The 27,578-nt window shown below is 42.6% G+C and overlaps 1 protein-coding gene across 6 annotated transcripts in view; it reads left to right on the forward strand.

The window, feature by feature from the left end:
* Window positions 1-1,285: 1,285 nt before the first annotated feature.
* LOC115027165 (G patch domain-containing protein 2-like) overlaps window positions 1,286-27,578 on the forward strand; it is a 30,582-nt gene continuing 4,289 nt past the window's right edge. For 2 of the 6 annotated variants that reach the window (XM_029460275.1, XM_029460276.1), the window contains exons 1-10: window positions 2,779-3,440; window positions 8,543-8,604; window positions 9,448-9,606; window positions 9,715-9,800; window positions 9,891-9,955; window positions 10,038-10,077; window positions 10,173-10,264; window positions 14,908-14,990; window positions 20,713-21,218; window positions 22,873-23,067. In XM_029460275.1, the coding sequence (XP_029316135.1) occupies window positions 2,779-3,440; window positions 8,543-8,604; window positions 9,448-9,606; window positions 9,715-9,800; window positions 9,891-9,955; window positions 10,038-10,077; window positions 10,173-10,264; window positions 14,908-14,990; window positions 20,713-20,873 (1,410 nt within the window). In that variant the 3' untranslated portion in view covers window positions 20,874-21,218; window positions 22,873-23,067. Of the gene's footprint in view, window positions 1,426-2,774; window positions 3,441-8,542; window positions 8,605-9,447; window positions 9,607-9,714; window positions 9,801-9,890; window positions 9,956-10,037; window positions 10,078-10,172; window positions 10,265-14,907; window positions 15,108-20,712; window positions 21,219-22,872; window positions 24,223-27,578 lie in introns of those variants that run through there. The other 4 variants (XM_029460273.1, XM_029460274.1, XM_029460278.1 and 1 more) reach the window with 4 other exon arrangements.

Raw genomic sequence — 27,578 nt, forward strand, 5'->3', positions numbered from 1 at the left:
TTCAGCCACACACTGGCTTTGAGAGACAATTCTTCATTACCGAGAGTTGTCACACATCATAAAACACGTATTAGAGCACTATTGTTTTAAATGGTGCAGAAGTAATAGAATTACTGTAATCTACAACTAATCACAAACGTAACAAGGTTGGGATTTTGTTTGAAGAAATTAACAAAATGTTACATACGTGTAGATTTATCAAGATTGTTTGATTTCCATTGAAACTCATCAGAGGTTTGACTGGTTAAATGGTTAATGGACTGTATTTCTATTGTGCTTTAATCCAAGGCCCTTTACAATGTGCCTTTCTTTCACTCATTCATAGATGTCAGAGGAGGTTGTGTGCAAGGCTTTGGCCCGACCTTTAGGAGAAATGTGGGTTCAATGTCTTCCTGAAAGACACTTAGACATGTGAACAGGGGGAGCTGGGTATCGAACCGCAAACCCTGCGAATAGAGGGATACCAGTTCTCCCTTCTTTAGAAGTCTTTGTTTGTGTGGGATTTATCATGTGTTGCCCTGCATTGTATTGTAATGAGTATTGTCGGTGCTTCACCTCACAGATTAATGCTATCCAACACAACATCTTAAACTCTGCCTTTAGAAATCACTGCAGAGTTTAATCGACACCTCAACGACACAGTCACAACAAAAACTGGACATGATACATTTCACAGAGTTAGATACTATTTAGTATTTAATATGAGAAGAGACTTTGAAACACAATTTAGATCTTTGTGTCGGGGAATGGTAATTAAAAAGAATTCCTGGAAAGACCATTTTAGTCTGATACTAATTATATGGAAAATAGATACAAAGTTCTGAGACGGTTATTTTAGAGTTTATTCAGTTGGGTCGAGAAGGGTTCATTTATTTTGTCAGACTTATAGACTTACAGAACAATTTAATCAACATGAGAAGTACATATACATAAATAAAAACTTTATTTAATTTTTATAAAACTTTGACCCTAGTATTCCTACAACCTTGCTCCCTGATGTACAGGAAAATGTAGATTATTTTTCCGCCTAAGAGCTAACTAAAGGGAATAAAATGATAATACCCTAAAATATAGGATCAACATAATTTATTTTGGGTATCACAGACACATTACAGGAAAACTGCAATAACAAAGGGGATTTGAATAATAGTTTACACCAGTAATTTGTCAGCCTGTAATATAAATGTTATGGTGATCGGTGGTAAAGTTAAATATGTTATCTGCAGCTTAGCAGGCTGACTTTATGCTCCTTATCTGCATGAGTCATAGACTGTATATGAGAAGCGTGAACACTGTGGCGGTGTGGCGGGCTGTTCTGCACGAGAGTCACAGCGAGGCGGAGACACCTGATTGGCTGGACAGCAGGGCGGAAGTGCGTCTGGTGTCCCAGCTGTGCTGAAAACAAAACAAGACAAGCTGCGACTGGTGAGTGCTCAAACACAGCGGACTCTCTGCCTAATAAAACATGGCATCCTGATAGCTGCCATGAGTCGTGTTGCGACACGGTTATTATGTTCAATGCTGTGTTTATCTCATAGTTAACAGAAGGGAGATGTGTGGCTGTCCTTGTGCTGAGCTCACGTGTTAGATGTTATGCAACACAGTCTAGCATGCAGAGAGCCCAGCCTACCTCTGCTATTGTTTTGCTGCACTGATGCTGCTTTCTTAGCTAGTTATGAAGATGCTGCGAGTGTCTTTGTAGCTGATGATGATGTGCAGACGCTCAAAGATTTCATTTGAACACCGCTGCAATCAAACAAGGGTCACTCTGCAATGTTATTTTAGTTGATATATTACAACCACAGCTAGAGATGATAGCAAGAAACCTCAGTTTAACATGATGCAAAGCAGACCGATATGCTTTCAGTTATGGGTAGAAGTGGCTATATGTAATGTTATGTATTAGTTGTTATGTACAGTATTGATAATAATAGGATAATAAAATATTCCGTAAAATCACATTAGAAAGGTTTATTGTTAAAATAACCAGATGTGAATATGAGTTTTTGACTATGAAATTATGAAATTATACCTAGAGATAATTTATCACCTTGATGCAAGAACCATAAATCCAATACTGCCATAAAACTGTCCCGCACATTGATTTGCAACTTTGATCACAATGGTCCAATACCCCTAGAAATATTAAAGGGACAGCAGACACAGTAGGAATGGACGGGCAACATTTCTGACGATAAACAAAGGTATCTCATGGTATATATTGTCATATCCATGTCAGACACATAAAAACGCTGTAAAATGTATCCTCGTCTACCGTCTATCCTCTTCACTCATATTTTGAGATGCCATTTTTGCTGTTGGAAATGTAGCTAGTTTGCAATACAAGCAGAAAGAACGAGGACATTCTGTGTTTGAGCTGCATCTAGAACACGGCGACCCCTGGAAAACCAGAGGCGGAGACTGGAAATCCAAGCTGAAATAGCCTGTAGTTCTTCCTTGTATCCAACTACGTCACTGTCAAGTCAAATGATGGTGCCCTATGCAGGACAAAAAACACACAAACAAAAACTCAGCTTTCTCTGTCAATATAGCATGCACTGCTTCAATCGACTACATTTATTTTATATTTATTGAACATCTACATAAAAGGTGGCAAATTTTCCCTTTAAGGCAGTTCAGCATTGGCTTCATATTCAGCCCTTGTTTATTGTCATGGCTGTTGTATATCAGACTAATCTATATATTTCAATGTAGTATCATCTATGGTGTTTTAGGTCTTTTTGTCTTTACTCCGTTGTATCTTTGGTTTCCAGCACCATGATGGATGAGCTGGTGCAGGACTTTGTGTCCGCTCTGGAGCAGACCTCAGAGCAAAGCAAGCTGGGGGATCTGTGGCAGGAAATGGTCCTGAGTCCTCTTCACCAGCGCCGGCAGATCCGCCGTCGCAGAGGTCGCAAGCGCTATCGTGAATCTTCCCTCTATCCGCTGCAGCACAGACGATGCTGGATTGAAGCCTCGGAGTCCAGCTTGGACGAGACTAAAGGATACAGGGAGAACTCTTCCTCAACCATCGGTGCCTCTGTGGCCAACTGCAGTGACTCTGACGACGTGATTCCAACCAACCGATGGCGCTCCGTCATGAGAGGCCCGGTCAGGACTAGGCAGCCCTCCTGGCCAGAGTCCGACTCCTTCACCGAGAACAATCCAGGACGGCAACTCAGGAGGCGAAGGAAGGTCAAGCGTATGACCTCAGACGTCACAGTTAGGTTGCAGCAGAAGTTAAAGGTTTCTGGTGTAGATGGGAAACGGAGACACAGGCCATCTAGGATGCAACATCTTTCAGGATCGAAGAAGAGGTCTGGGGGCTGGGTGGGAGCAGACCGACAGACTGAAGGAGCCAGGCTGATGGGAAAGGAGTGCTGGAAGAGAAAGATGGCCAAGGAACACAGAGATGCAGCAGATGAGAACATGTCTGAGGGGTAATGTATTTTATTCCTCTTTTTGTTTTTATGTTAGATTCAAACATTCATTACAATGTTATTACACAGCTGGGCCCTATATATATATATATATATATATATATATATATATATATATATATATATATATATATATATATATATATATATATATATATATATATATATATATATATATATATATATATATATATTAATATAATATATATATTAATATATATATTAATATAATATATATATAATTAATATAATATATGATAATTATTAATAATTATTATATAATTAATAATATAATTAATATAAGTTTTTAGGTTGATTTATTTGTGAAAAATAAGCAATACCAGTTTTGAAAAGCCTACATTTAATTTACAGCACTGCAACAAGCCAAATGTTAACCCTGTCATTGTTTAAAAAGTCAGGATTAAAACCATTCTGAAAAAGGAGCTCAAAACTCTAAAAGCCCTTTTTACCCTTTAAATGGAAAGTTACCAAGGCAGTTAAACCCATAACATAAAAGTCATAGGCATAACTACTATCAGACAGGAGCAATTAAACAAGGCGACATTTAAGATGATCTATGCTGCCTGTCTTCATCGAGCCACTTGTCAATATTCAACGTGTCCTCAACCAAACCAAAAAAAAGTATCACAATCATACCACTCCACTTTAAAGTATTGAGTTGACATTAAAAATGAATGATAGAGTCTCTTCATCCTCATCTCCTATAGCTGAAATGATCACCAGGGAGGGATCTTTGATAGTTATGCCTCCAGGCATCTTCCAGCTCATTATTCCCTTTCCAGAAATATTGTCACAAATAAATAAGTGACTTGGTGTGGTATTGATTTGTTTTGAAATGAATTCCTTTCTTGGGTTTGGTAATTAAAGCTCGGCCTGTCTCAGTGTCCCAGAGTGCACCCTCATGTGTGCGTTTTAGCTAAACTATATGTGGCTGTAACTGGCAGCAGAGAGGGAATTATACAGCCAAGCCAAGATTACGATATACTGTGGAATCAAAAAGACTAAATGTGACTGACAAGTGTATTAAGCTGTCACCTTGCCCCAGTGCTTTATGGTGTAAAGAGCTGCAAAGAACAATTAATAGTTTTTTGTATCAATCCTTTTGTCTGCGTTTGTCAGTAACAGGAAATAGTTCTTTCCTCAAACTAAAACAAATTCTTATTTTGTCAAACCAGCATTCAATTTACAAGACAAGGCAAGTTTGTGTAGCCTCATTTCAACAATAAGGGAATTCTGTTGTGAAGTGCTTCACATGACACATAAAAAGGCTTCGATGATATAATACCAAATGTTGTGCCATTCCCTCCAACTATTAATCAATCGGTGAAATCATTTCAGATTAAATAGTTTTTGTTCTACTGGTATATATAATTATCATAGAATAACCAGCAAACCATTATAAGGTGAACATACTTAAATATATATTTTTCAGAATGTTTAAATGGTGTTTTGGCATTAAATACGTCACATGGTCCATGCACAATCCACTGATAAATACACAGTACCGGCAGGCAGTGCAGTGCAGTTGTGTGTTATTATAACATGAATGAATGTATTTCCTTTGCTGATCTCATTATCTGTTGATCATATAAAACATGTGAGAAGAAGACATTTGAAGTAGCGGGTAATGGGACAGACTGAAGGCTTCACATCTTCCGGTTTAATTTGTGCTGACCTCCCTAGCCCCTAAACGGTACTTGTTTTCTTACTTTATGGAAAAATCAATAGCCGTTCTGACAGAAAACAGCTCCAGAGAAGAAATAAATGGGAACACCTTGGCACGCTGTCAATCATTTCTCACTTACACAACGCCAACACTCTTGATTGCTGCTCAGTAGACTGCCACACTGTACCGAGGGCTGAACAATCTAATGGTTCGGCTGTGGCGGAGGAAAAGGATACGAACAAATGGCATCAGTGATGAGGGGTTGACAGTGGTACAACAGCAATATTTATACTCACAGGGTGTATGGTCCATTTAATGTCACACACAGATGCCATAGTTGAAACGTCTTTTAAAGCACTCTTCTTCTTTGGTCTCCATTCATTCCATTAACCTTTTTCATAGGGAGTGTCTGGTCTCTTGAAACGTTTCTCTCCTCAAGGTCACTACTCTTACGTGCAAACAGAGCAGCGCTTTGCCTTCAGCCAACCAAGTTCAAGGGGAGCAGATGTTGGCAGCTCCAGTTGGGCTCCACATCCTTGATTAGACCTGGCCCAGCCTGCTGGCAGTGAGGCCACCTGGCACCCAGGCTGGCCCAGCAAGCAGGCCTCACCTGTGGGTAGACGCCGTCCCGGGCTCAGCCTCCGTCTCCAGCTGTGGGCTGCTACTGGTGATGCTGACTTCAACCCTGCCACCAGAAAAACAAAGCGTGCTTTTCTCACACTGGGCTTTATCGCGCTGTAATTTATATTTTGAAAACTCTACGAGGAGTTTTTGAGAAAGCAGTGCAGCATTTGCCAAAGTTAATTTTCATAAATCTCTGAGACTAATCCAATTACTGCAGCTCAGGGATGGTGGGATAACCTTATAATCAGACACCCATGGAAGAGGGCATGGATTTGGGTTGGGGCGGCTTGTTTGAAGAGCCCACAGATCCATTGTTATCAGCGCTTTGCCCCCCTCCGTCGCTGCCTCTTCTTTATTCCTCTGCAGAATGAGCCAGAGCTCAATAAATGGCGGCTAGCCTGTAATCTCTGTGCAAACTGGTCTGCCTCTCCCAGGAGCTGAGGATTATATCCTAATGATTAGTGCTCATCTGGATACTGTGTTTTGCTTCACCTCTTTGGCTTGTATAGAGACAATAGGGCCATGTGGGGACTTAAGTTCAGCTCTAAAAACACTGGAGTACAGTTTTTGATTTTGCCCTTGCCTTTGTTTCACTATGGACATATGGTGTTTTATGTAATTAAGACTTATTTGTTTTTGTGGCACCTAATCCACAATAGAATATTTTATGACTGGGGGAAGTGCTATTTTGTGTGTGAGCCAAAAAACCAAGTTTGCCCTTAATGTTTGTCAACTTTTCTCGACAAAGGTCACTGCTGAGGGAAGAAGAGGTGTTTCTTTTGGTCCCAAGAAAAATGGGGGTCTCAATTATTCATGGGATTAATTAGGCAGTACTTAATGGAAGCGGTCTCACATCGGCCCTGTGCTACTCCAAGCGACATCACATTACACCTTTAATACGGATAAATACTTAATGGGTGTCTTTAATTAATTGTTTAGACCTGTGATTCTTTTCAAACTTTGAACAAAATCCCACCAAACAGAAGCAAACACTTCAGGCACTTTCTTCACTTAGAAAAAGGAAGAAGACGCCACACTGCTGGAAATAGTTAATTATCACTAAGAAAGGTTGTTGAATGAAGCATAACATCCAAAATGGTTGTTCTTGTGGCTGTGTCCTCTACTGATGTTGGAGTGTGGTGAGCTCCAGATGCCAGCCAGCGTGTCCAGAGGTGGGGTACAGCTGAGCAGAGGCCTGGGGAATCAGTCTGGAGAGAGGGCTGAAGGGGTGGGACAGGGGGTGGAGGGACGGACCAGTACTGCTACGCCAGACATCCTCCAGATTCCCCGGAGATGCCTGCTCCCTCTCACATCTGCTTCTTGTGGATGTGAGGCGAGATGATGCAGGACCATCTGGCCAGGACGACGTGCAGGCTGGACGGACGTTTTTCTGATCCTGCCGTCACTTGCAGGCCTCTGCAATATGGCGAAGCACGGTATCAGCGTATATCTGACCCTCCAGCTTTCTCCTATAAGCAAGGTCAGCGATGAAAAACAGGAAGCAAAATGCAAGGCAATCAAGAGCATCAGCCCCCCCCCCCCCCCCCCCCCCATCAGTTTAAATAGAAATGAGCTTCATTTACAGGATATATTAACCATCTTAGACAACAATAAAAGAATCTGGTCACAGATACATACATATTTCAGAGGACTACAGTTGAACATTATTTGGCTGGCTAACACTGACACGTTTATAGAAATGTTGATGAATGTGCTTTGTCCTTTTAATAAAGGGATTGTACTATATTTTCATCAGACAGGAGTCAATAGTGCATTTTCTGGGGACTATTTTCACTTGCGGATCAATACACATTAGTGAACATTTATGGCAGCAGTACAACATATACTGTATAAGAATGACTCAAAATAAGTGCAAAGCTGTGACTTGCCCTTTAAGCTTACTGGTATTGAGAAAAGGCTTTATGAAATATAAAACTATTGACATGTGCTTGTTTAAGGCAATGACCGCATTGTGATAGTTTGTTTACATTCAGAGATAGGAAATACTTTTTTGTCCCTCCGTCTTTGTCCCCTCCACCCCTCCCCTGACCCCCCCCCCCCCCCACCCCACCCCCCATGACCTTGGAGTGTCTGGAGGTCCCAGTTCAAGGTGGCTGAGGTGTGAGAAAGGCAGAGAAACCCAGTGTGGTCTGGGGAAGCAGAGGGTTTAGAGGCTGTTGTAACAGGGGTTGGCCTGGGGCTGTGGAGAGGAGCAGCGAGGGAGCAGTGGAGGCAGTAAGCGGTGGCAGCCCACACAGCAGATGTTGGCCAGTTGTTGTGTGGAAGCAGCACGTCTGTGGGTCGCTCTGTGTGTGGGGCACACCCAGAGGGAGGGGCGGGCAGGGGAATGTGTTTCGCTCTCCTGTCATCCTCCACAACGCAGGCCAGATTAGATTGGAGCTGACAGCGGAGGATATTCAATTAGATTGTGCATGTCACTCAGTGGCTTCGATCAGAGCCTCTCCTCATGCCTTTGTGTTTGCTATTGCAACAAGGGAGAACACGGCACGCTCTGTCTTTTTGTGTCATTTCCATTTATGTCGACCTCTAGCTCCAGACTTCTCCATTATTTTTATTATTGAGTGTAACATGTTATACATCCTCATTACAGGGGCATGTACATTTTTGATTCACATTGTTCACTTTTCAGACGCTATAACATTGTCTGACCTAAAGAACCCATCAGGTTTGAGATGACAAATCAAAACCGAGTTCTCCATCCTCAAAAGTCATTGATATGAAAGAAGCAGGCGATCATTCATGTGTGATGTTTTTCTTATCTTCTTTGCAGGGAAACCAGCAGCACATGCAGCAGTGACCCTGGCCTGTTCACCAATGATGAGGGAAGACAAGGTATTTAAAAATTCATCATTTTAACTTACGTTGGGAACAATTAAACAAAACTTCATGTGGTTAAAAATAAGTAAATATTTGATCGTGTGTATGTAGAGCTCACAAAATGAAGCGTTCTTGATCATGGAAAGGAAGATGACGAGTTGTCAGAGTTGGCCGATAGATATTCTGCGACTGAGGGAATGCTGGGACTAGAGAGGGAGGTTTCAATACAATGGGCTGGTTGCTGGGCACCCAGGCGACTCTAATAAGACGTTGTCATGTCGTGTTAATGAGCGCTGAAGCCTTTTCTAATCTCATTAGCCGTGGTGGGGCCAGGCGGCCTCTGATTTAACAGTTGTCACTACACCTTGACTGTGAGAGGCATGGTTCCTGCGTGTTCTTTGCTGACTGACAGGTCTGAGAAGAGTTCTCCGCCTGGGGACGAGACTGGTGTTCTCCGGTTGGTAGTGTGCAGTTAAAGGAGCAGTTTACGCTAAAAAGAAATTGTAGTCATTATCGACACAACCAGTCGAGGCTCCACTGTAGACCAGCAAACAACAGCTTCTCCCAAACTATATGATATATACAAAGCCTGAATATAATGTTAGTTTAATTGCATTGTGAGAACAAAGTTCCAATCTTTACCTTCTATTTCCAACATTATTCTCAAACAGTACTGTGGTATTAGTGCACATCCTGCAACTCTACTTCATTTTTGGACAAAGCAATTTTATGGTGGTGCTGCTTTTGACTTCAGCATTTGAATGAAGGCTGCAATTGCACCGTCTTTGTAGAAACGTGCAGCATGCTGCAGCAGCGACTTGCTAACCGAAGCTACATCTTCCCTGTCCCCGTGTGCAGGCGATGACGAGCAGAGCGACTGGTTCTTCGAGGGGGACTGTGGAGTCGGGACGAGTGTCGCCGGCCTGCTGCCCGGATGGGACTCAGACAACCAGCTTTCCCTCGAGGATAACCGTCCTCCACCCACCTTCCTGCAACCTGCACGGCCCTCTCACCGAGGTATGGACCATGATTTTGTGCTTTAGACACAAATTCTTATTAACATTAATGATCTTTTTGACATGATTGTGAAACACAGGAAGATAAATGTGCTTCGTGCTGTTGCAGGGTATCGGTATCATTCACGCCTGAAGCGAGTGCCTGGCTCTGCTGCCTGCTGCATCAGGAAGGACAAGAGGCGGCTTCCCAGCAAGGTTAAAGCAAACTGGCATCTTCCTCTTCAGCAGTGTTCAGCTTTCATGGTCTTTGTGTCTTATTGTGTTTGTTTGATTTATGTTTTACAGGGCAACGGCATGCCAGTGTTTGTAGAGAGACTGAGACACTTCTCCCAAGATCCTTACCAGAGAGAGTAAGATATTCTGCTTCAAAGAGAACTCGTATGCCTCCATCATCATTTTGCACCTGATTATACTTTGATTATCTCCTTTTAGCTTTTGGCGGCCTTCTGTTGGAAAACGAGACCGAAGCCAGGTATGTTCCAGTACAAGTCTTTTCCAAGCTTTATGATCTTTTATGATCAGACTTTTGATTGTAGAATCTATGTTAATGATACTTTCAATTTCCAGTTGAACCCTTTGTGCCCATTACCAGTGTGTCCTATTGACATGGTGTCAGAGAGCTCCCGTCACAGATGTTCTTCCTCAATCTGCAGAAACAGGTAGTTGATGCCACGTGTTAGTTAAACAAAGCAGCCTCTCAAGAGCCAATCGGAAACACCTTTCAGTGTTTTCAATTAAAGCTCAATATATTGATGGACAAGTCTCTGGCCACCTCATTGAAATGAATCAGTTAGGTCGCTGTTAACTAGAGGAATCTTTTCTTAAAATGATGCCTCAGAGACTCTGCGCCTCTAAAGGAGTGTATTGTTAGCCCTGTTTTGCTGCATAAATGAGTGAATTCAAGGCATATTTCATGTTGCCAACTTCACTATAGGAAGGTTTAATCTTACATGTATGCGTATTCTTTGCAGTGTTGAATAATACACACAGATGTACACATAATTCAATATCTGTGTCTACCCATCGTAACCGATTTTGTAAACATTTGCTTTGCTTCCTCATTGCTTGGGCTCTCAAAAACTCAAATGCTGGCTGTGTAAAAATAATAATAATAATTGCAAAATCAACCTTTTTCTTTCTTCTTTTGACCTTATTAAAACTCAATTTGTAAAAAAGTATTGAATTGGTAACCCTTCACTTTGACACAAACTGAGCATGCAGATTTGATTATAGTGGCAAAAGACAGAAATGATCATAAAGCATTGTTATTACACCAAATATGGTCGTATTCCATGTTTTAGCAATAGCTATGCGTGAACAAATATATATTACCTTTGTGACAAACATCTACAGCATTCTCTCCTGTATGTGTTGGGTCAGTGAGAACTCAGAGAGGTGTAGCGCCCTGTTAGACGTCTTATGAACAACTTATAGCTCTCAGATACGAGACATTTAAATGATTTAAATAAAGAAATGATGTGCTGATGTAAAAGGCACCTTCAACAGCTGAAGTCTCTGAGAAACCGAAACAGAAGTAATGTGTTATTTCCTGTACCGGATCAGTTTTAAAAAAGCATTTTCCATAGTTAAGTACTGAAGTATCAAGGTGATAAAACACAGTTAAGTGTGCAGCACCCAGCAACCCAAACAGGAGATTAGTGTTGATGTCTATCCTGTTCCTAAATCCGACAGTAGACCGCTACAGTTGGATGCAGCAAAACTTCAATTCAATAGTTTTCAAGGTCACCAAGTAGAGAAATGCTATGTGTTGACATAGTTGTAATGCAGATTCAAATCCCTGCATTTCTGGGACTGGCCAAAAAAAAAGAAGGTTTATCCAAAAGATGTTTGTCAAAGCATCACATCGCTCCCAGTCTTCCCTGGATCTGTTGGATCTGCATTGACTATTGAGATGCCGCTTAGCCCCCTTGGCCTCGAGACTGTGGGACTCCTCATTGTATTGTTTCCACTCTGCCTATTTATGGTGCATTCTTAATTTTGTTTCACACACACACACACACACACACACACACACACACACACACACACACACACACACACACACACACACACACACACACACACACACACACACACACACTCCTCTTCCTCCCTCTCTCTTGGGTTAGTTCACAGAGCGCTCCAGCACTCCTTGATGAGGGGCAAAAACACGACTGCTATGAAAAGCCCTCGACTTCTTAGGGCTTTCTTTTCTAAACTGGCCCTTTCTTCTCCACCTGAAAGGTTCCTTCAGATTCCAGTTTGAGGCATTGTGAATACTAATTTCTCTCTATTAAAAAGCCCTCATATCCCTGCCATGCTCTCATTTGAATGGCGGACTCAGGGGAGACCTCTTAATTCCTTTATAGTGGGATTCAAGACCCTTCACTTCAAAAAGTATAAATCATACTCCCAAATGAATGAGGGAGAGAGGGGGGATTGACGAGTGGGGCTTCTGATGTGTCCCGTTGGACGGCACGAGCTGAATCCATCTCCCCAAGCTGCTCAAATCCACTCTCCAGTGAGATGGCTGCTCTGTCCTCACGACCCAGCTCTGCACACATGGCACCCATTTACGTCCTTTAACTTCCTCCAAAACACACATTCACATGCAAACACAACACCAGTTACACGTATTGTTTGGCGTGACAATGAGGAATGCTATAATTGCTCACGCCTGCTCTTAACAGACTTTGAAACACCCACTCCAGATCTCTCTATATTCTCTCTTCTTTTGGAGCATCTAACCCGCGTGATCGATTTCTAGCGCTGAGCTCCCATACATCTGACTTTTCTTTGTTTCCAAACACCCTTGAGAGAAAAGTGTTTTCTCTGTGGGCAGAGTGTAAGCATTAATCTTGTACCGCGGCCAGGTTGAAATGATACTGTATTAATAAAAGCTGTCATCTCCTGTTTGCTGCCAGTTGACAGGGACAATCAGAGATTTGATGTTAAGTGATAAAGGCTGTATGAGGTTGCATGCTGTTTATCCTCGTATCGGCGTGTGAATAGGTGCAATGCTTTGTGGGATTTGGCTGTAATGCTCGGGGTCGGCGGCCACGTTAAAATGCATAACTGCCTCCCACCTGAGGCAGGCGGCAGCAGCTTTTATCTATTGACTTATTTATTTCTAAATGACACTTGCGCTGTGAGATAAATCATAGTCTTACGCCACTCCCTTCCCAGTTTTCATTTTAATTGTGAGATCTCGGTGTCAGCAGTTAGTATATTGGTGTGAGTGGCCTATTGATTATTGATTTGGAGCTATTGATCATGCTCCCTGCAGACCCTAATCCTTTCTGATTCATTTGAATACCTCTATTAATCTTAAGATCCTGCTCGCACCTGAAGCACCGTGTACCCTAATGAAAATAGATGGCCATTTTGTAACTGCAGCTCCTCACTCCTTTTTTGATTAATTATTTTTAATTGATATATTTGCTTTTGGATGTGGGCGCCAAAATTACAATTGACCCTGTGTCAGTGCTGTTTTACGCCGTACCCTAAGGGACTGCACTGCATTTAAAAGTCTCATATGACCTGAAAGATCCATCTGGGAGACTTTTCCCTCAGTGTCCTTGTGTCTTTGCTAGAATTGAGTTGTTGTTGTCTTCATTACGTGTTGCTTGTTGTTTTCATTGCTCACTGCCTCCAAGTCAATCTTTGTTTTCTCATCACTGTTTCTGTATATTTAGGGACGAAACAACTGGCCAACATCTGCCATGCTGTTAAAACTGATGAAGTAACAGATGTTAAATAATAAAAACAGTGTTTCCCACTTCTCTCACTTTTACACGGAGCCATGTAACATGCTTATTAAAAAGCTTTGGGTTCTGCTCTGAGATGAATGGTGGTGTTTTGCCTTGGTTAATGAGCCAGCTGATGGTATTCTCATGTTTGATTAGCATTGTGCTGAGTGTCTCAGTGGGCTCCTGGCGGGCCCTAAGCGGCTCTGCCTCTCAGCTCTCAGCAGCAGGGGAGGGCCCTCGGCTCCCTGCAGGCTTCAGGGGCCCAGGAGTGCTTCGGACTCGGTGTAATGAGGGAAGAGATTGAGGGATGGACCTCCACACATTAAGACCAAATGCATCAGGGTATTACTTTTAATACCGCAGGCGTGCCTCGTGAAATAATGCGACGTTTAAACGGGGATCGATTTTGGAATTAAAAAGTTAGTTTGCAAAGATTTACTGTGGAGAGTTCAATGTCTGAGCTCTTTATCAGGGGCGCAAATGGCTGGTTATGTGCTGTCCGACAGAGGTACGATTGAGGGATCGATAGGCGCGTGATTTACTAACTGGAGTACAGGTAATCAATAAGTATAAAAGTAAATGAAATATGCATTACTGGGATTTTATTAGAGAGGGGTAGCAGGGAGAGAATAACGGTCAGGCCATTTATTTTTATATCTATTGATTATACAACATAGAGACTTCGCTCAAAGCATGCCCCGCACAGCTCTCGACACCCCGCGCCTGCACACCCGTCATGTGATTTATGGTTGTTGAGGTCATGGAACACGCTGCCTGTTAAAAGGCTGCCCTGACGGGGCCTTATTGTAGCATGTGCCTGTTAGGGTTGTGAGCTTTATGTAGCCTGCAGTCCAACAAGAGGTTGGTTAACAAGGAGCTCTCTTCTGTACGAGCCTGTTGTTTCTCTAAATCTGCCATGAAATCATTTTTACAATTTGTGTTTAGTAGCATGTTCAAACGGCACGCCACATTGTTCTTTAAATCCTCTCGATGCACTTTAGTTGTTGTATAACAAGCAGAATGTGCAAACAATGTTCGGTCATGTGTTATTGAGGCTCCCTCACACGCTCCAACTCTCTTTCACTCAATCGGTCCCCCTCCTCCCATGTACAAACATACACAGCACATAGGCTGCTCCCCCCCCGCAACAGTGATGGAACGGACCTTGACCTTAACTTTACATCTCCGAAGTCAGGGCTATTAAGCTGGTGGGGGGGCTTTTTCCTATTTCAGGGCACCTGACATATGACACAGGAGGCATGGAGCAGGTGTAATTTGTTTATGTGAACTCTGCAATGACTCAGCCACATGCACCCCAGCACCTCTCCTCATCCAATATTCCATCTGGTGAAAATATATATTAATGAAGAAAAATTAAGATGTGGCAAAAATATGCACCGCGCTGAGGCTGAATGTAAACTGCCGTGTTTGCAAATGTGCCTCGCTTGCCTTTATCGACTTTTGTAAAATTATAAAATGTCTGTATGTTTATGTGTGTGTGTTGTGGGAGATACTGTGAGTAACGTTTGTTCTCTCGGTCTGTGTGCCTCCAGGCAGACTGACGTCTCCTGTGCATACCAGTCCCGGAGTGACATCAGGAGGAGGGAAACAGAAGCTGTGTCCGTCACAACGTCAGGTATCACTCTGGCCTCTTCACCACTCGCCTACATTATTATTGGATGTCTCATGTTGTTGCATACAAAACTAAACCTGCAGACTGAGGATTTTAAATATCTCAAGTAAAGAGCTCTAGGTATAGTTTTTAATGTGTAAAAATGTGTTGAGATGTACTGAAATATCTTAACAACTATTAGATGGATTGTTATGAAATGTTCTACAGACCATCAGGGTGCCCGGAGGATGGATCCTAATCACTTTTCCTCTAACACGAACATGAGCTTGGCATGTGGCTTTTGGTGAAATATTAAACAATTGCCATTTAATTTGGTATAGACATTCATGCCCCCTAAAGATGATTTGTAATAATTTTTGGTTATTACAAATAGATTTAGCACCATCGTCGAGTCAGAATTTCAAATCAGTCAAAACCAAACTAACAACATTCATGCATTACAGTTGTTTCTAATGTGATTAATAAAATAAATGAAATCCGTTTTTTTTGCTGGGGTGGGGGTAGTGGGGGACACCTTCTGAAAGGGGGGAAATGATAATCAATAATCTGATAATAACTGGGCTCACTATGATAGTGAACAATGGTAAACATACCAGCTTAAAATCAGCATGTGAGCATGTAATCATGTTAGCATGCTGATGTTAGCATGTAGCTCAAAGCACCGCTCTGCCTACATGCTGCATCCCGGAGCCTAGTTAGCAGAGCTAGTGTGGCTGTATACTCTTAGTCTTGTTAATACATTTCTGTTATGACAGAATGTAAAATATGTTGTCTGTTAGCAGCAGAGGAAAGTTACATTTGCTATATGTGTTACTTTGGAGCTTCCTGTTTAAAGCAAAAGAAGAAGAGAAGTGTGATGTGGAGTTTACCCTATTGAAGGTGGCACCGAGCAGCAGCCGCTGTGTCTGTTTGGACCAGTGGAGCTGCCTTTTTTCATTAGAGTCATGGCTCGGGGCCTTGTGTCTTTGCCGGATTGAAATCTGAATTGGTTTGTCCACCTTTTTCTTCTGCGTCCCCTCTCTGTGCTCCTCTCCCGCTTCTGCTGTTTGTCATTTAAATAACAAATGCCGATAGTTCCCTGATTTAGTGAGGGGTGCAGGCCTCTGATGTATATTAATATTGTCGCACAGTGCACTGTACCAGGGTCCATCATTCATTTGGATAAAAGAGGTGGAATTTAAAAACAGCCAATGCTTTACTTGGATACAGATTGCATCCATTTATTGCACTGAGTGATGGAGCGGCCGGCAACTCTGTCCTTCACCTCCCCGGCGCTGAACCACTTCCCATAAAAGTAAAAAAAAGGATTCACCCCTGGCCCTTAAGGACCCCTCATATTCAACATGCGGAACGAAGGGGCATCCCTCAGTTTCCCGACAGTAAACAGACCCACACAGTCTGTTTTGTTATAAAAGGTGTAAGAGGAGGACATACATGTGTTGAAATCTTAAACACAAGAAAGCTGATTAATTATTTTCCAACCAAAAAAAATTGAGATACTGTAAAATACCTTTGGATATTTTATTGTGCGTTTTGGATTAAGGGAATAAAAGATGATATTTTTCCTATATTGCATAGAAGGAGAGTCCCTGATTGGCACATCCCCCCTCAGTCCTGAGTGTTTTCCTGCTTCTTGAGTCTAGTGCCCCCTGTCCACCATGATTTATCATGCATCCCATGTCGTCCAATGTCAGTTTCTGCAGCTGCAACTGCTCTGTATAAATCTTTACTTTGGCAGCCTGCTGCACCATGTCTATCCTCAGTAATCACACCACCGCCAGGAGATGCACATTCACTCTGACAAGCTTTCACACACCCTGTGTACAAATTTTGGTTTGTTGCCATTCTGACATAAATCTGTTCTGAGACAAAATCAGATTCAGTGATTTGTTGAGTGGAGTTATTCTCTGGTAAACATCTTGTTTGCATGGAAAGATTGTTTACTGCATTTAGTAGAAAGGACAGCGTGTTGCTCTCAGTGAACACGACAGCCTGGTCTTTGTTTGAGTTGGCCAGAGGAAGTGGATTGTTGTACGTGTTAGTGGTTGATTTGAAACTCTGTAATCAGGAGTGAAAATGGTCTGCGGCCGGAGGTGTCTTCCAGGTCTCCGTAGGGAATTACTGAGGTGGTACCCAGCTGTTGCTTTTGTCTTCTTTCTTTACCCTTTTAGCACTTGTCGTGGAAGTGCTGAAGCTGGTTGTGGGGAGGAAAAAAAAAAACCCAACAACTTATCAGGCCAGGTATCTGTTTGGATTAGATGACCACTCCATTTCTCAGCCGTAAATTGGCCATTTTCTACTTTTCTCACCACCATCAATCCAACAATCCAACTCAATCCAACAGGTCCGTACTCGATTTTGAGACAAAGCACGGTGGTTTTCTGTTATTTGTTATTGGTTATACCTAAAAATGCAAATCTAAATTGTCACTTAAACTAGATTTATTTGGCTTTTGTCCATTACTTGCATACTTTCTACAAATACTGATATTTGATTGAAATATTTGTATTCTGAAATGAATAGGAAATCACCACGTCGCCCAATGATCGAGACATTTTACGCACTTTTCTTTCGTAAGGCAAAGATGAATCAGCATGTGTAAAGATCCTGATGGATTTTAATAGCCTTGGCTGGTCTCACACACAGACTAATTAATTATTGCAATTTTAATCCTCCCCTGCTGTCTCCTACTGTATAATGCCCTTCATCTTTATCTCTATAAAGGGATGATGGTAATAAACCCAAACTTGAACTTATTCAGTATGCTACATTTCAGGAGGAGTTAGAAGTAAATAGGCAGGGTGTGAAGTTAGTTTGATTAACCTCGTCAGACTGTTGGTGCTTTATCTCTATGTGTTGGAAAGTGCCACATGTGGGTGCCCATGTGGAGGCCAGCCCCTCGGTCAGTCCTGCCGCCTCTCCTCTCCCCTCTGTCTTCATGTGTCTCCTTGCCCAAGCAAGACGGCTGCGTGACAGATCACCTGCGTCTGAGGCCCGCCGTGTTCCTGCCCGGCGGTCCGGCCCCCTCTCATTAATGCCCAGGCTGGTGCGAGGGCCGTATGGCAGCACAAGACAAATAACGCTACCACTCAGCCATCACTTCTGCTGACAGAAATGCAGCCCACCGCACTATTTCGCCCTCTCCGGCTCCACTCCGCACCCTGCTCGCGTCCTTCAAAAAAAAAAAACCCTCCCCATCTCCTCCGTCTCCACCTGCACCTGCCTGCGCTGCTCCACCAAACTTCCATGGTGGTTTTTGCCGCCGTTGGTGGAGGCTGAGCTTAACACTGAAAGCCACACAAGTTGACACAGTGTAACCACACACCCGCTGCCTTTGTAACCACTCTAATTGTTTTCTGTTTGTGGAGACAGATTTGTTTTTTAGCAGCTCAGAGTCTGTCAAGCTTCTTGAATCGCTTGTGTGCAAACCTTCTCACCGGGAGGTCTGATTTGAATGTCCTATTTTTTTTTTTCAATTGTGAAAAGAACGGTGTGTGTGTGTGTGTGTGTGTGTGTGTGTGTGTGTGCATGAGAGAGAGAAGGAGAGAGAAACACAAAGGCTAATCATTAAAGAGCTATTCAGCCCTGTTCATTTAAGTGTGGGAATCAGCAGGCCCATTACTGTCAATGTGTAATTAGCTGATTAATAAACACGTGGAAGGGGAGTGCTCCAGGAAGGCCTGTAATGATTGTTTTTAGAGAGCATCACATGAGAGCTTATTAAGATGGTAAGATGGTTCCATTCAACCTCCCATTATCACCCACAATAAATGCATGTACTGTAATTCTCCCATTGACAGAAAACCTTTGCGTTTTAATGTCTCTATCGACCTTGATGTAAAACCAGTTGAGTGTAAGTGTAGGTGTTCTGGCCAAATGAAAGTATCTTTTATCCATTCATCATGTTTAAATGATCTTGTATTGTACACATTAATGTACAAAGATACTATCTTTTTAATGAGTTTCTGTATGTGGGTGCTTTATGTTATTTACCGACAACCTGCTTACATTCACCATGTACTGTGCTTAAGCACAATTTTACATTGAGTATTTCCATATTCGGCTACTTTATACTTCTGCTCCACTACATTTCACGAATGGTAATTTCCTAAATACAATGTGCTGTTAAATATTAAACCAGTGTTCCCAAACGAGTCAGATCAGGTGTCTGTTACACGTTTCACCAGAGAGACATTTCCCCTCTTAACTTCTCTAATGCTTTTATTTAAATAACGTTTTGAGGCCCAACATTAGATAATATTTAACAAAAAGCAAAGAAAAAAAAGTCTGGAATAAAGTTTTTATATATTTATCTTTGACCCTCCTACCCACTCCTACTGTAGGTTGGTAAAAACAATAAAATGCTACTTAAGCATTGAAGCATCAGTATTAATCATTATTATTATTATTATTAATTATACAATATATATTAAATATATCACATGAGCCATTTTCCTGCAGTATGAGCACTTTTGATACTTAAATGAAATACATTGAGTTGATATTGCTACCTGTAAAGGAGCATTTTTAAATTGTTGTATTGCTACTTTAACATACGAGAAGGATTTGAGTACTTCTTCCACCATACAACGAGCTAAACACGAGAAAGTTGAATACCGCTGCAGCGATTACCTGGAATAATGTCACTTCCCTCAAATAGTTACAACCTGGATTTTGCTTTGTGAAATGTTTTAGTTTAAATATCTGCTCTCTTGATCAGAATTTCAAAATGCGTATGAGTTTGACCTTGACCTAGAATAGAGGCTATTATCTGGTTAACACACTCACAAACAAAAAGATCCGGCCATTTCTGTGTATCTGTCAGATATAAAAACCACTGAATTTTGATCCAAGCCTTTGACTATGTTTAACCCGAGTGTTTGGGTTGAAACTCAGCAACGGTTAGTCATCGTTCCCTCAAGAAATATTAATCAATTATCTTGCCCGCCGGATCAGTTTGGGGAAGAAGTCATCTGGAAAGAGGCACAAGCAGATATAATGGGAAGGAGCAAAAGCACATGCCAGTGAATGCTGTAATGCCTAATCCTTTGAGACAGCCCAGAGCCACAATGTCACTTCTAGTTCCCTTGTCCTCTGCTCTAGGACTGCCTCGCCAATGTCTTATGTGACCGCCGCTAACTTTTTTTGGGGAGATCAGGAAAGATTTATTTATCAAGCATGTTAGGGAGCGCAATTGTTTTAGAGTTCCTCTGTCTTCTGCAGAAATTGGCTCCTTTTCTCTTTCAGATATTTCCCTTTACTCCCAGGAACAAAAAGCTTTAAGGGTGAGCGAGATCAAGAGAAAGACGATGTTTAAAAAGGAAGGTAGTCAGTGAGATGTGAACGTGTGATGAATGGAGTTAAAAACATACAGCTTCTTACGCCGCAAAACTGGAGGAGGGGAAGTTAAGCCATAGGAGCAGCACAGATTGGCCTTTTAATAACCATGTCCACGAGTCATATGGGGCCAAATTGGATTTGGCTCACTTGACCAAAACCTCATTAATATTTAACCTATTAGAAGAGGATTGCTTCAAAGTTTTATTTTAATATACCTAAAACAGCGAGCGATCCATGAGTCGTGGACAAAATTTAATTTTGATCCGAGAGGCTCTCCATTGAAACAGCCAATGAAAATGTGATTCATGTGAGTATCTTTTACTGTTTGTTCTCAGTGTTTTGTTACATGTCCAGAATATGATATGTACTTTCTTGTTCTCTGCAGCGAGCAACCCATTTCATAAGGATCACCGGAGAGAAGGGGCACATGGAGCCAGTAACACCTCAACCCTAGTGGGACCAAGTGCACCGGGTTCACAGAGTTTATCTTCCCTCCAGGGGGACCAAGAGGAACCTGAACGGGGCTGGACAAGCACACCGAAGTGACAAATGAAAAGCTATTGTGCCAGAAAAAGAAAAGGCCACTCTTGCTGCACAAACTATATGACAAAGAACAAAAATACAAAGCACATCATTACTCCTCAAATCAGCATGTTACGGCTAGATCCAGTCTTCACAGGCAGTGTATTAAGCATGACAAATGTTAATGCAATCAAGCCTTGTTAAGCCCTCAACCTTCAAGAAGCTCCTCGTTTGACTCAAGACTGGACGGCTCCTCCTGTTTCCACACACAGTCCCCAGGGCCACCTGCTACCGCACGATCCAACAATTATGTCCACTCTAGTAGCGCAGCGTTTGTCAGCGGGAACACTGGGAGGATGGTATGGTCAGGTGAGGTGGGGGGGGGGGCGGTCTGCTCTACTTTACAGCACGTAGCTGCGAGACAGGAGAGCATCAGAATGTTTAGCTACCACATGCTGCGACAGGGTTCAGAGAGGCAACCGCCGGTAGAGAGCCACGCAAAGTACAGGCCTCCTATTAGCATGGATTTGAAAAGCTACAGTTTGTACAAAGTTGCTCATTAGCACAACACAGAGGGCGCGTAGTCGCCGTCCTCGGAGGGCCGCCTCTGTTCTCTTCAGCTTACAGTCCGCATTCAAATTTCACCCAAATGTATTTAAGTTCAAGGCCAGCTGCACATCTGTTTGAACAGCCTGTTTTTCAGCAGTGGTGGTTTGGTTGGGTCGGCAGAAAAGGAGTTGGAGGAGCTGTTGCAGAGAGGAGAGGGAGAGTCGTACGCTCTATGCTCACCTACCCTTGGGGTATACGTTTCCCTGGCTATCCCAGCATCAGATGCATTAAAAGATCAATGGTGGCACACCGTGAGATCAAACACAACAGTTCTTGCCAAGCTGGTAAACAAGCCGTATTGTCAGAAAATGCATTTTTATACAGGAGTCAAGTGAAGTACATTATGCTTAACCTAAAACACAGGTGATAACCGTCTTTAAAAACACAAACGCATTCTCCTGTCCAGGATCTCCACTGGGGATTGTCTTAGAAGGGTATTTTACTGTGTTTTGTTTTGAATTTGGTTAAAAAGTTTTTAAAAAGCTTATCTGAAATCTTCCCGGCCCCAGGAAAGGCACAAGTGTGAACTTTCCATAATGATTACAAGATACCTTTGTAGTGAAACTGACACATTATCATCAGCTACATTCTACATGTCTTTTCAGACACTTAAAAGCCTTCTTTAAGAGAAGTTATCGCATTTAGTAGAATGAGATTTGCCAATTAACGTGAGTTATACGTCCGCAATAATCCATCTGAGAAGGCTTTATGTGATCATGTTGGCCAGGGATGACATTTATAAATGCTGTGTGTGCACACTCGTCTAAATGGATGCTTCACACAAGACATCCTGCTACAGGAATCAGTCAAAGTGTTGAGGCAGAGACCACCCCCCCCCATACACACACACACACACACACACACGTTACAGCTGCTGCAGCTTGACCAAGGAGTCCAGCCTGATCTTCCCACGTCTCAAACACATGTTTCAGACTGAATACATTCATAATTAGAAAAAAAGAAGCTTTTGATAAATACATTGGTTGCTTCTTCAAGACATATGCCCCTGGACACGCTGACAGGTATTGACTGTGTAGTGTTTTAAGGAGAGCTTCTCGCCGTTGCTCTATCCGTCAGTCTGTGTTTTGGTGCCAAGGCATTGACAGGGAAGGAAGATTCATCAGTTCAGATACAGTTCCATTAGTAGCAGGAGGGGAAACACCTCTCCTGCCTCTCCGGTAATTAGCAGTCACCATAATGACATCTAAGGCCGGACTGTATGCCTCAAAATGTATTTCCAATGGCCAGGAAGTAGAGGGGGGGGGGAGGGGGGAATGGCTTCTGCGCAGCCAGTCAATTGCCCTGTTACAGTTAAGGAATCCAGCAGGCCGGTACCACTCATATTTCATCCCAGGTAAAGATTACCTGTCAGGCCCATGGGAGATGTATTGATCTGTTTTCCTTTTTCCGCCAGCAATCACCTGACAAAGGCACCTAGGAGGCGAGTGAATGAGTGATGCCTGGTCTGTCTGCTCCAGCATAGTGGCTTCTAGTGTCCACCGATGGGTGGAGAGGTGTTGAGGAAAGAGGAGAGATAATGCAGTCATAAACTCTGTTTGAACCTCTTCTGTATGCATGCAGGCCAACCCTTTGGTCCCCCGGGTCACAGGTCAGTGGGGAATTTGCTTCTTTTCTTTTTTTTTTTGTGGCTCCTTTCTTGTCAGTGGCGTTTGTTCTTGCTGTGTAGTGATGATAGAAACACATGCAAAAGAGGCTCTCTGGTTCCTGCTGACAAATGCATGTTGCGAGTCACCGTGGTTCAACTCACTTTGGGTTTCAAAAGTGATCCGGTTTGATCTGGTCACCCTTCTTTTCACAATGAAATCCAACCTTGTGTGGTCAGGGTTTCCTGTGATTGTGGCAATGCTGCACCAGCAATGATCAATATGTTTGACATTATCTTGTGTTTTCTTTGGCAGCTAAATGTATTTATATATTTGCCTTGTTCAATGGAATGTCAGACTTGATATTATCCATGAAGCCATGCATTTAAAGTGATCGCACTGTATAAAATGTGTAGTATTTATGATGTGATGCATAGTTATAGGTCCACTTAATTGAGGATTTAGGTCTGAGGACATTAAATTAATAAATTCAATTTCATGATAGATAGTAGAGTAGATATGTCTCTCTAATTTTTTACTGTCGTATTTTTCAATTTTATTTACAAGGATTTAAATATATCTCCCTGATATCAGGGCGCTTAGGCAGCTATCCACATTTGATACGTAGTACAAATAACATCTTATCTCATAGGCTGTTATCTTCATATTTAATAGCAGTGGAGGCATGCCTAATTGCTTTGCAAATGATCTAAAGAGGATTACTCCTCCCTTGTAAAGCCTGCACGGTGTCACTAGATGTTAGAGACACATGACAATGGTAACATTCAATCAGACCTGCAGTGCAGCATTTATGCAGTAGCTCTGTTTTCTATGATGGTGTTGTTATGTTAAAATAAGTGTCAGTATGAGGTGGATGTTCATACATAATGTATTCAAAAGGAGAGTATCCTTTTGAATACATTCTGTATGAACATGATTATAGACTATTCTGGGTAAGAAGCTGTTTTAAGAAGTTGTAGTTCTATTAATGTCATTTGTGTATTTTCTATTCTTTTTTTTTTTTTTAAGATGATGTAATGTCATGTCATCTGTGATGTTTTAATCATTCCTACATGTCATGAGTATTCATAGAAAAAAAAACTGCAGTATCTATTTATTTCAAATACTGAAATTTGTGTGCAATAAATAAGTGTTCATGATTGTGTGAAATTAACACTACACGCTATACACATTTACTTATATGTGCATTTTAAACATGGTAACATTACAGTATAGAGAGACAGGAAACAGTGGGACAGAGACAGCGTGATGCTGGCTGGTATCAAACCGGGTGATGGTCTGTATCTTAGCATCTCAAGCACCAGGACAGCTGGAAGTGTATACAAATAAAAATAACCTACTACAGCCCTTCTATAGATATTATACAGTATAATACATTGTGTGTGTGAAACAATAGTCGATTAATCAATGAGTCACTCAAGAAAATGAATCATCAGATAGTTGTAATTGATCTTAATGTTGATGTCAGCATGCTAACATGCTCACGATGACAATGCTAACATGCTGATTTTAAGCAGGTGTTTAGCATGTTCATCATTTTAGTAAAACGTGTTAGCGTGCTAATATTCGCTAGTTAGCACTGAACAAGAAGTACAGCCTAGCCTGATGGGAATGCCATTAGTTTGGAGCTTGAGGAAAAGTCAAAGGTTCAGCAAAGTGATACAATTTAATCCCGAGGGGAACATGAATGTGTGTACCAAGACATTTCATTAAAAAGTAGAAGGCAGACCTCCACCAAGGCCAGTGGCACATTCACATGCCGAGTTGTAAAGTCGTTCTTCCGACTTCGGTGTGTTCATGAGCTTTAAGACAGCCGTGTGGAAACAACAGAACCTCTACAAATAAGAAGCATTGTACTTTATTGCTCAAAGCATTTATAAAACTTACTGATATCTGTCTGAGCGTTGTTCCGACGGGGAGTTAACATGAATTTTCCCAGTCCGTAACACATTTTTCTGATTACTATCTCGGGATGTGTATCTACCCCGTTATTCGGATCCCCTCAAAAATGTAAAAGGGACTTCCTTGGCCGACTATGCTTCCACCAAGTTTCATGTAAATGAGGCCGGTACTTTTCACGTAATACGGCTGACAAACAGACAAACCAACGGACAAACAAACCGCTCTGGCGGAGGCAACTACAAGTGTAAAAGCTCATGTAGAGGAAAATAAATTAGGATTGATCCTCTGGTGACCATGACGACAAAATGTTGACCATCCATCCAGTAGTTAAGAGGAAAGAGGTGGACAGATTGACCAACAGTCTGACATTACCATCCATCAAGCAGCCCCAAGCCTGGCTAAAAGTGCAACATATTCTCCACCTTCAGTGTCTACAATGAAAGGATCTGCTGCTTATATCATTGTGAATTGAGTATCGTTGGGTTTTGGTAGGACAACACATTTAACTTGAAGACATCATGGGCTCTGGGAACCTATGATAGGCATTTTCTTTTTTTTTCAAAAGACTAAACAATTGATAAAACAATCAACAAATGAACTTCTAATGAAACTGATTGTTTCTCGCTGCTCTAGAACACTTTTCACTATGGAGTGACACAAGCCCCACAAGAATTGACGGTTATCCTGTTGAATACAAATGTTAGTGTTGCTGCAGCGTGGCTGACAGAAAATACTCCCTCGGCTGAAGGAGATCATCAGTAGATCCCCCACTGTTAATCTTGCGACTTAATGCCGAAGACGACGGTCGTCACTTTGCCACGTGTTGAGAGTCGGAGCAATTCTCTCCGCTCACCGGTGGTCCACGGTTACAAATCACATCATCAGCTGTCTGAGCACCCACAGCCACCTCTTCGCCAACAGATTGATGGTGAAATGGAGGAAAAATCAATGGCTTCCTCTCGTCAAAAAGAGCCAGCTCTGTCATGTTTGGGAGTTTGACGTTACCCTCTCTTACTCGCTCTCCACGATGGGAAATTGAAAGCCGAGTTTGAACAAATTGACAGACGTGAATAGACTGGAGTGTCTCCAGTCGATATAATGACCGATTTCAATCTGCCGGAGAAGATCACAGTGATCAGGTTGAGTTTCTAGTAAATGATAGTTAGTGTTCAAACTGACTCGAGCTGCTGTGTAGGTGACCCTGTGAGGAGCAGCAGTCGCTTTTCTTACTAGTCACCCCCTCAGGAGTCCCCCTCCATCACTTCATCCTTATCACCACCATGACACACTGCAACTGTGGAGCAAGGTTTCCATTCACTGCCTGCTCTGAAATGAGCAAGCATCACTGAGCTTTTTCACTCTGGCACACATCCCCCCCCCTAATGGGAAATTCAAATATCACATATCAGCTGAATGCAATATTCACTTAGCGAGAGATAACACTCTGCTTGATGTGTCTCATGTATCTGGTTCAGAATAGGCACGGCTCAGTCTCTGACACCAGATCTGACTGTGAAACTTGGTGTATAAATTCTGTCTGAAGCTCGTGTGCCGCCTGTTCGCTCGCTCCGTGTGCTTTATTGGTGTGCACGTGCTGGTCCTCTTGTGTATTTGAGGGGGAGCAGATTCCAGGGCATCTGTGCTTGTCCTGCTGCTTCTCCCGTGTCTTTACACCAGCACCATCCCTTTTCATTTCTGCTGGCATTCTAATCAGAGCGTTACGAGCTTCAGCGGGTGAAGTACGCAGAAAGTTGTGTTTCCTGACAGCCAATAAAAACCGTATAATCTCCCTGATTCAAGTGGCCCATTTAAAAAAAAAAATACTAACTAGTGCTATCACTCAGACCACCCCCTTCCCTTTTTCTTTAATGCCTTTTTTTATTTAATATATAGCCCATGAAAAATGAGAGACTCCCGCTTCGCCGTGTAGATATTTTGTTGCTGATGATGCGAGACGAATTTCCATCACAGCTTTGTTTCCAGCGGGTGAGCGGATAATCTTTTACAGCGCGGGGAGGGAGGGCAGCACTCCCATCAATCTCCAGGGCTTGTAACCACCGCATGGTTGCCTTACCTGACCAGAATGCGTGCACGGCACCACGCCGTTGGCCCACTCAGGGTCAGGAGCCACCGGGGACGTGGCCACATTGGAAGCTCACTTATGGAGCAGCCACCTCCCGAGCCTTCCTCAACCTGCAGCACGGTTCTTCACTTCTGTTCCATTATTCCTTTCATTGTTATTATGTCATTTTTCTAACAAGGCGGTCACGTCTGAGAGAGCAGCATTGCTTTCCCGCTGACAGCCCTGTGAAACTATGTTTTGCAGCGAGGGCCTCAGCTGCTCCTTTTGTCAACACAAAGCCGCTCCAGAGGTTTCACCGCTCCGTGCATTCTATGTTGTAAAGCAAAAAGGTTTCAGTTTTAGTTGTGGCATCCTGCCCAGGCAGCCTCTTGAGAGGGGCCCCTGGTGGCCCTGTGCTGGTGGAGCGGCTGGCAGAGGTGCAGCATGCTGCTCTTCGAACTTCGCTGCCCTGGCAATCGCCCGCTGCACAGCTCCTCCCGTGGAGACTACGCCGCTCTGATTGACAATAAT

Source organism: Cottoperca gobio, chromosome 22 (genome assembly GCF_900634415.1).
Source record: "Cottoperca gobio chromosome 22, fCotGob3.1, whole genome shotgun sequence".
Lineage (NCBI taxonomy): Eukaryota > Metazoa > Chordata > Actinopteri > Perciformes > Bovichtidae > Cottoperca > Cottoperca gobio.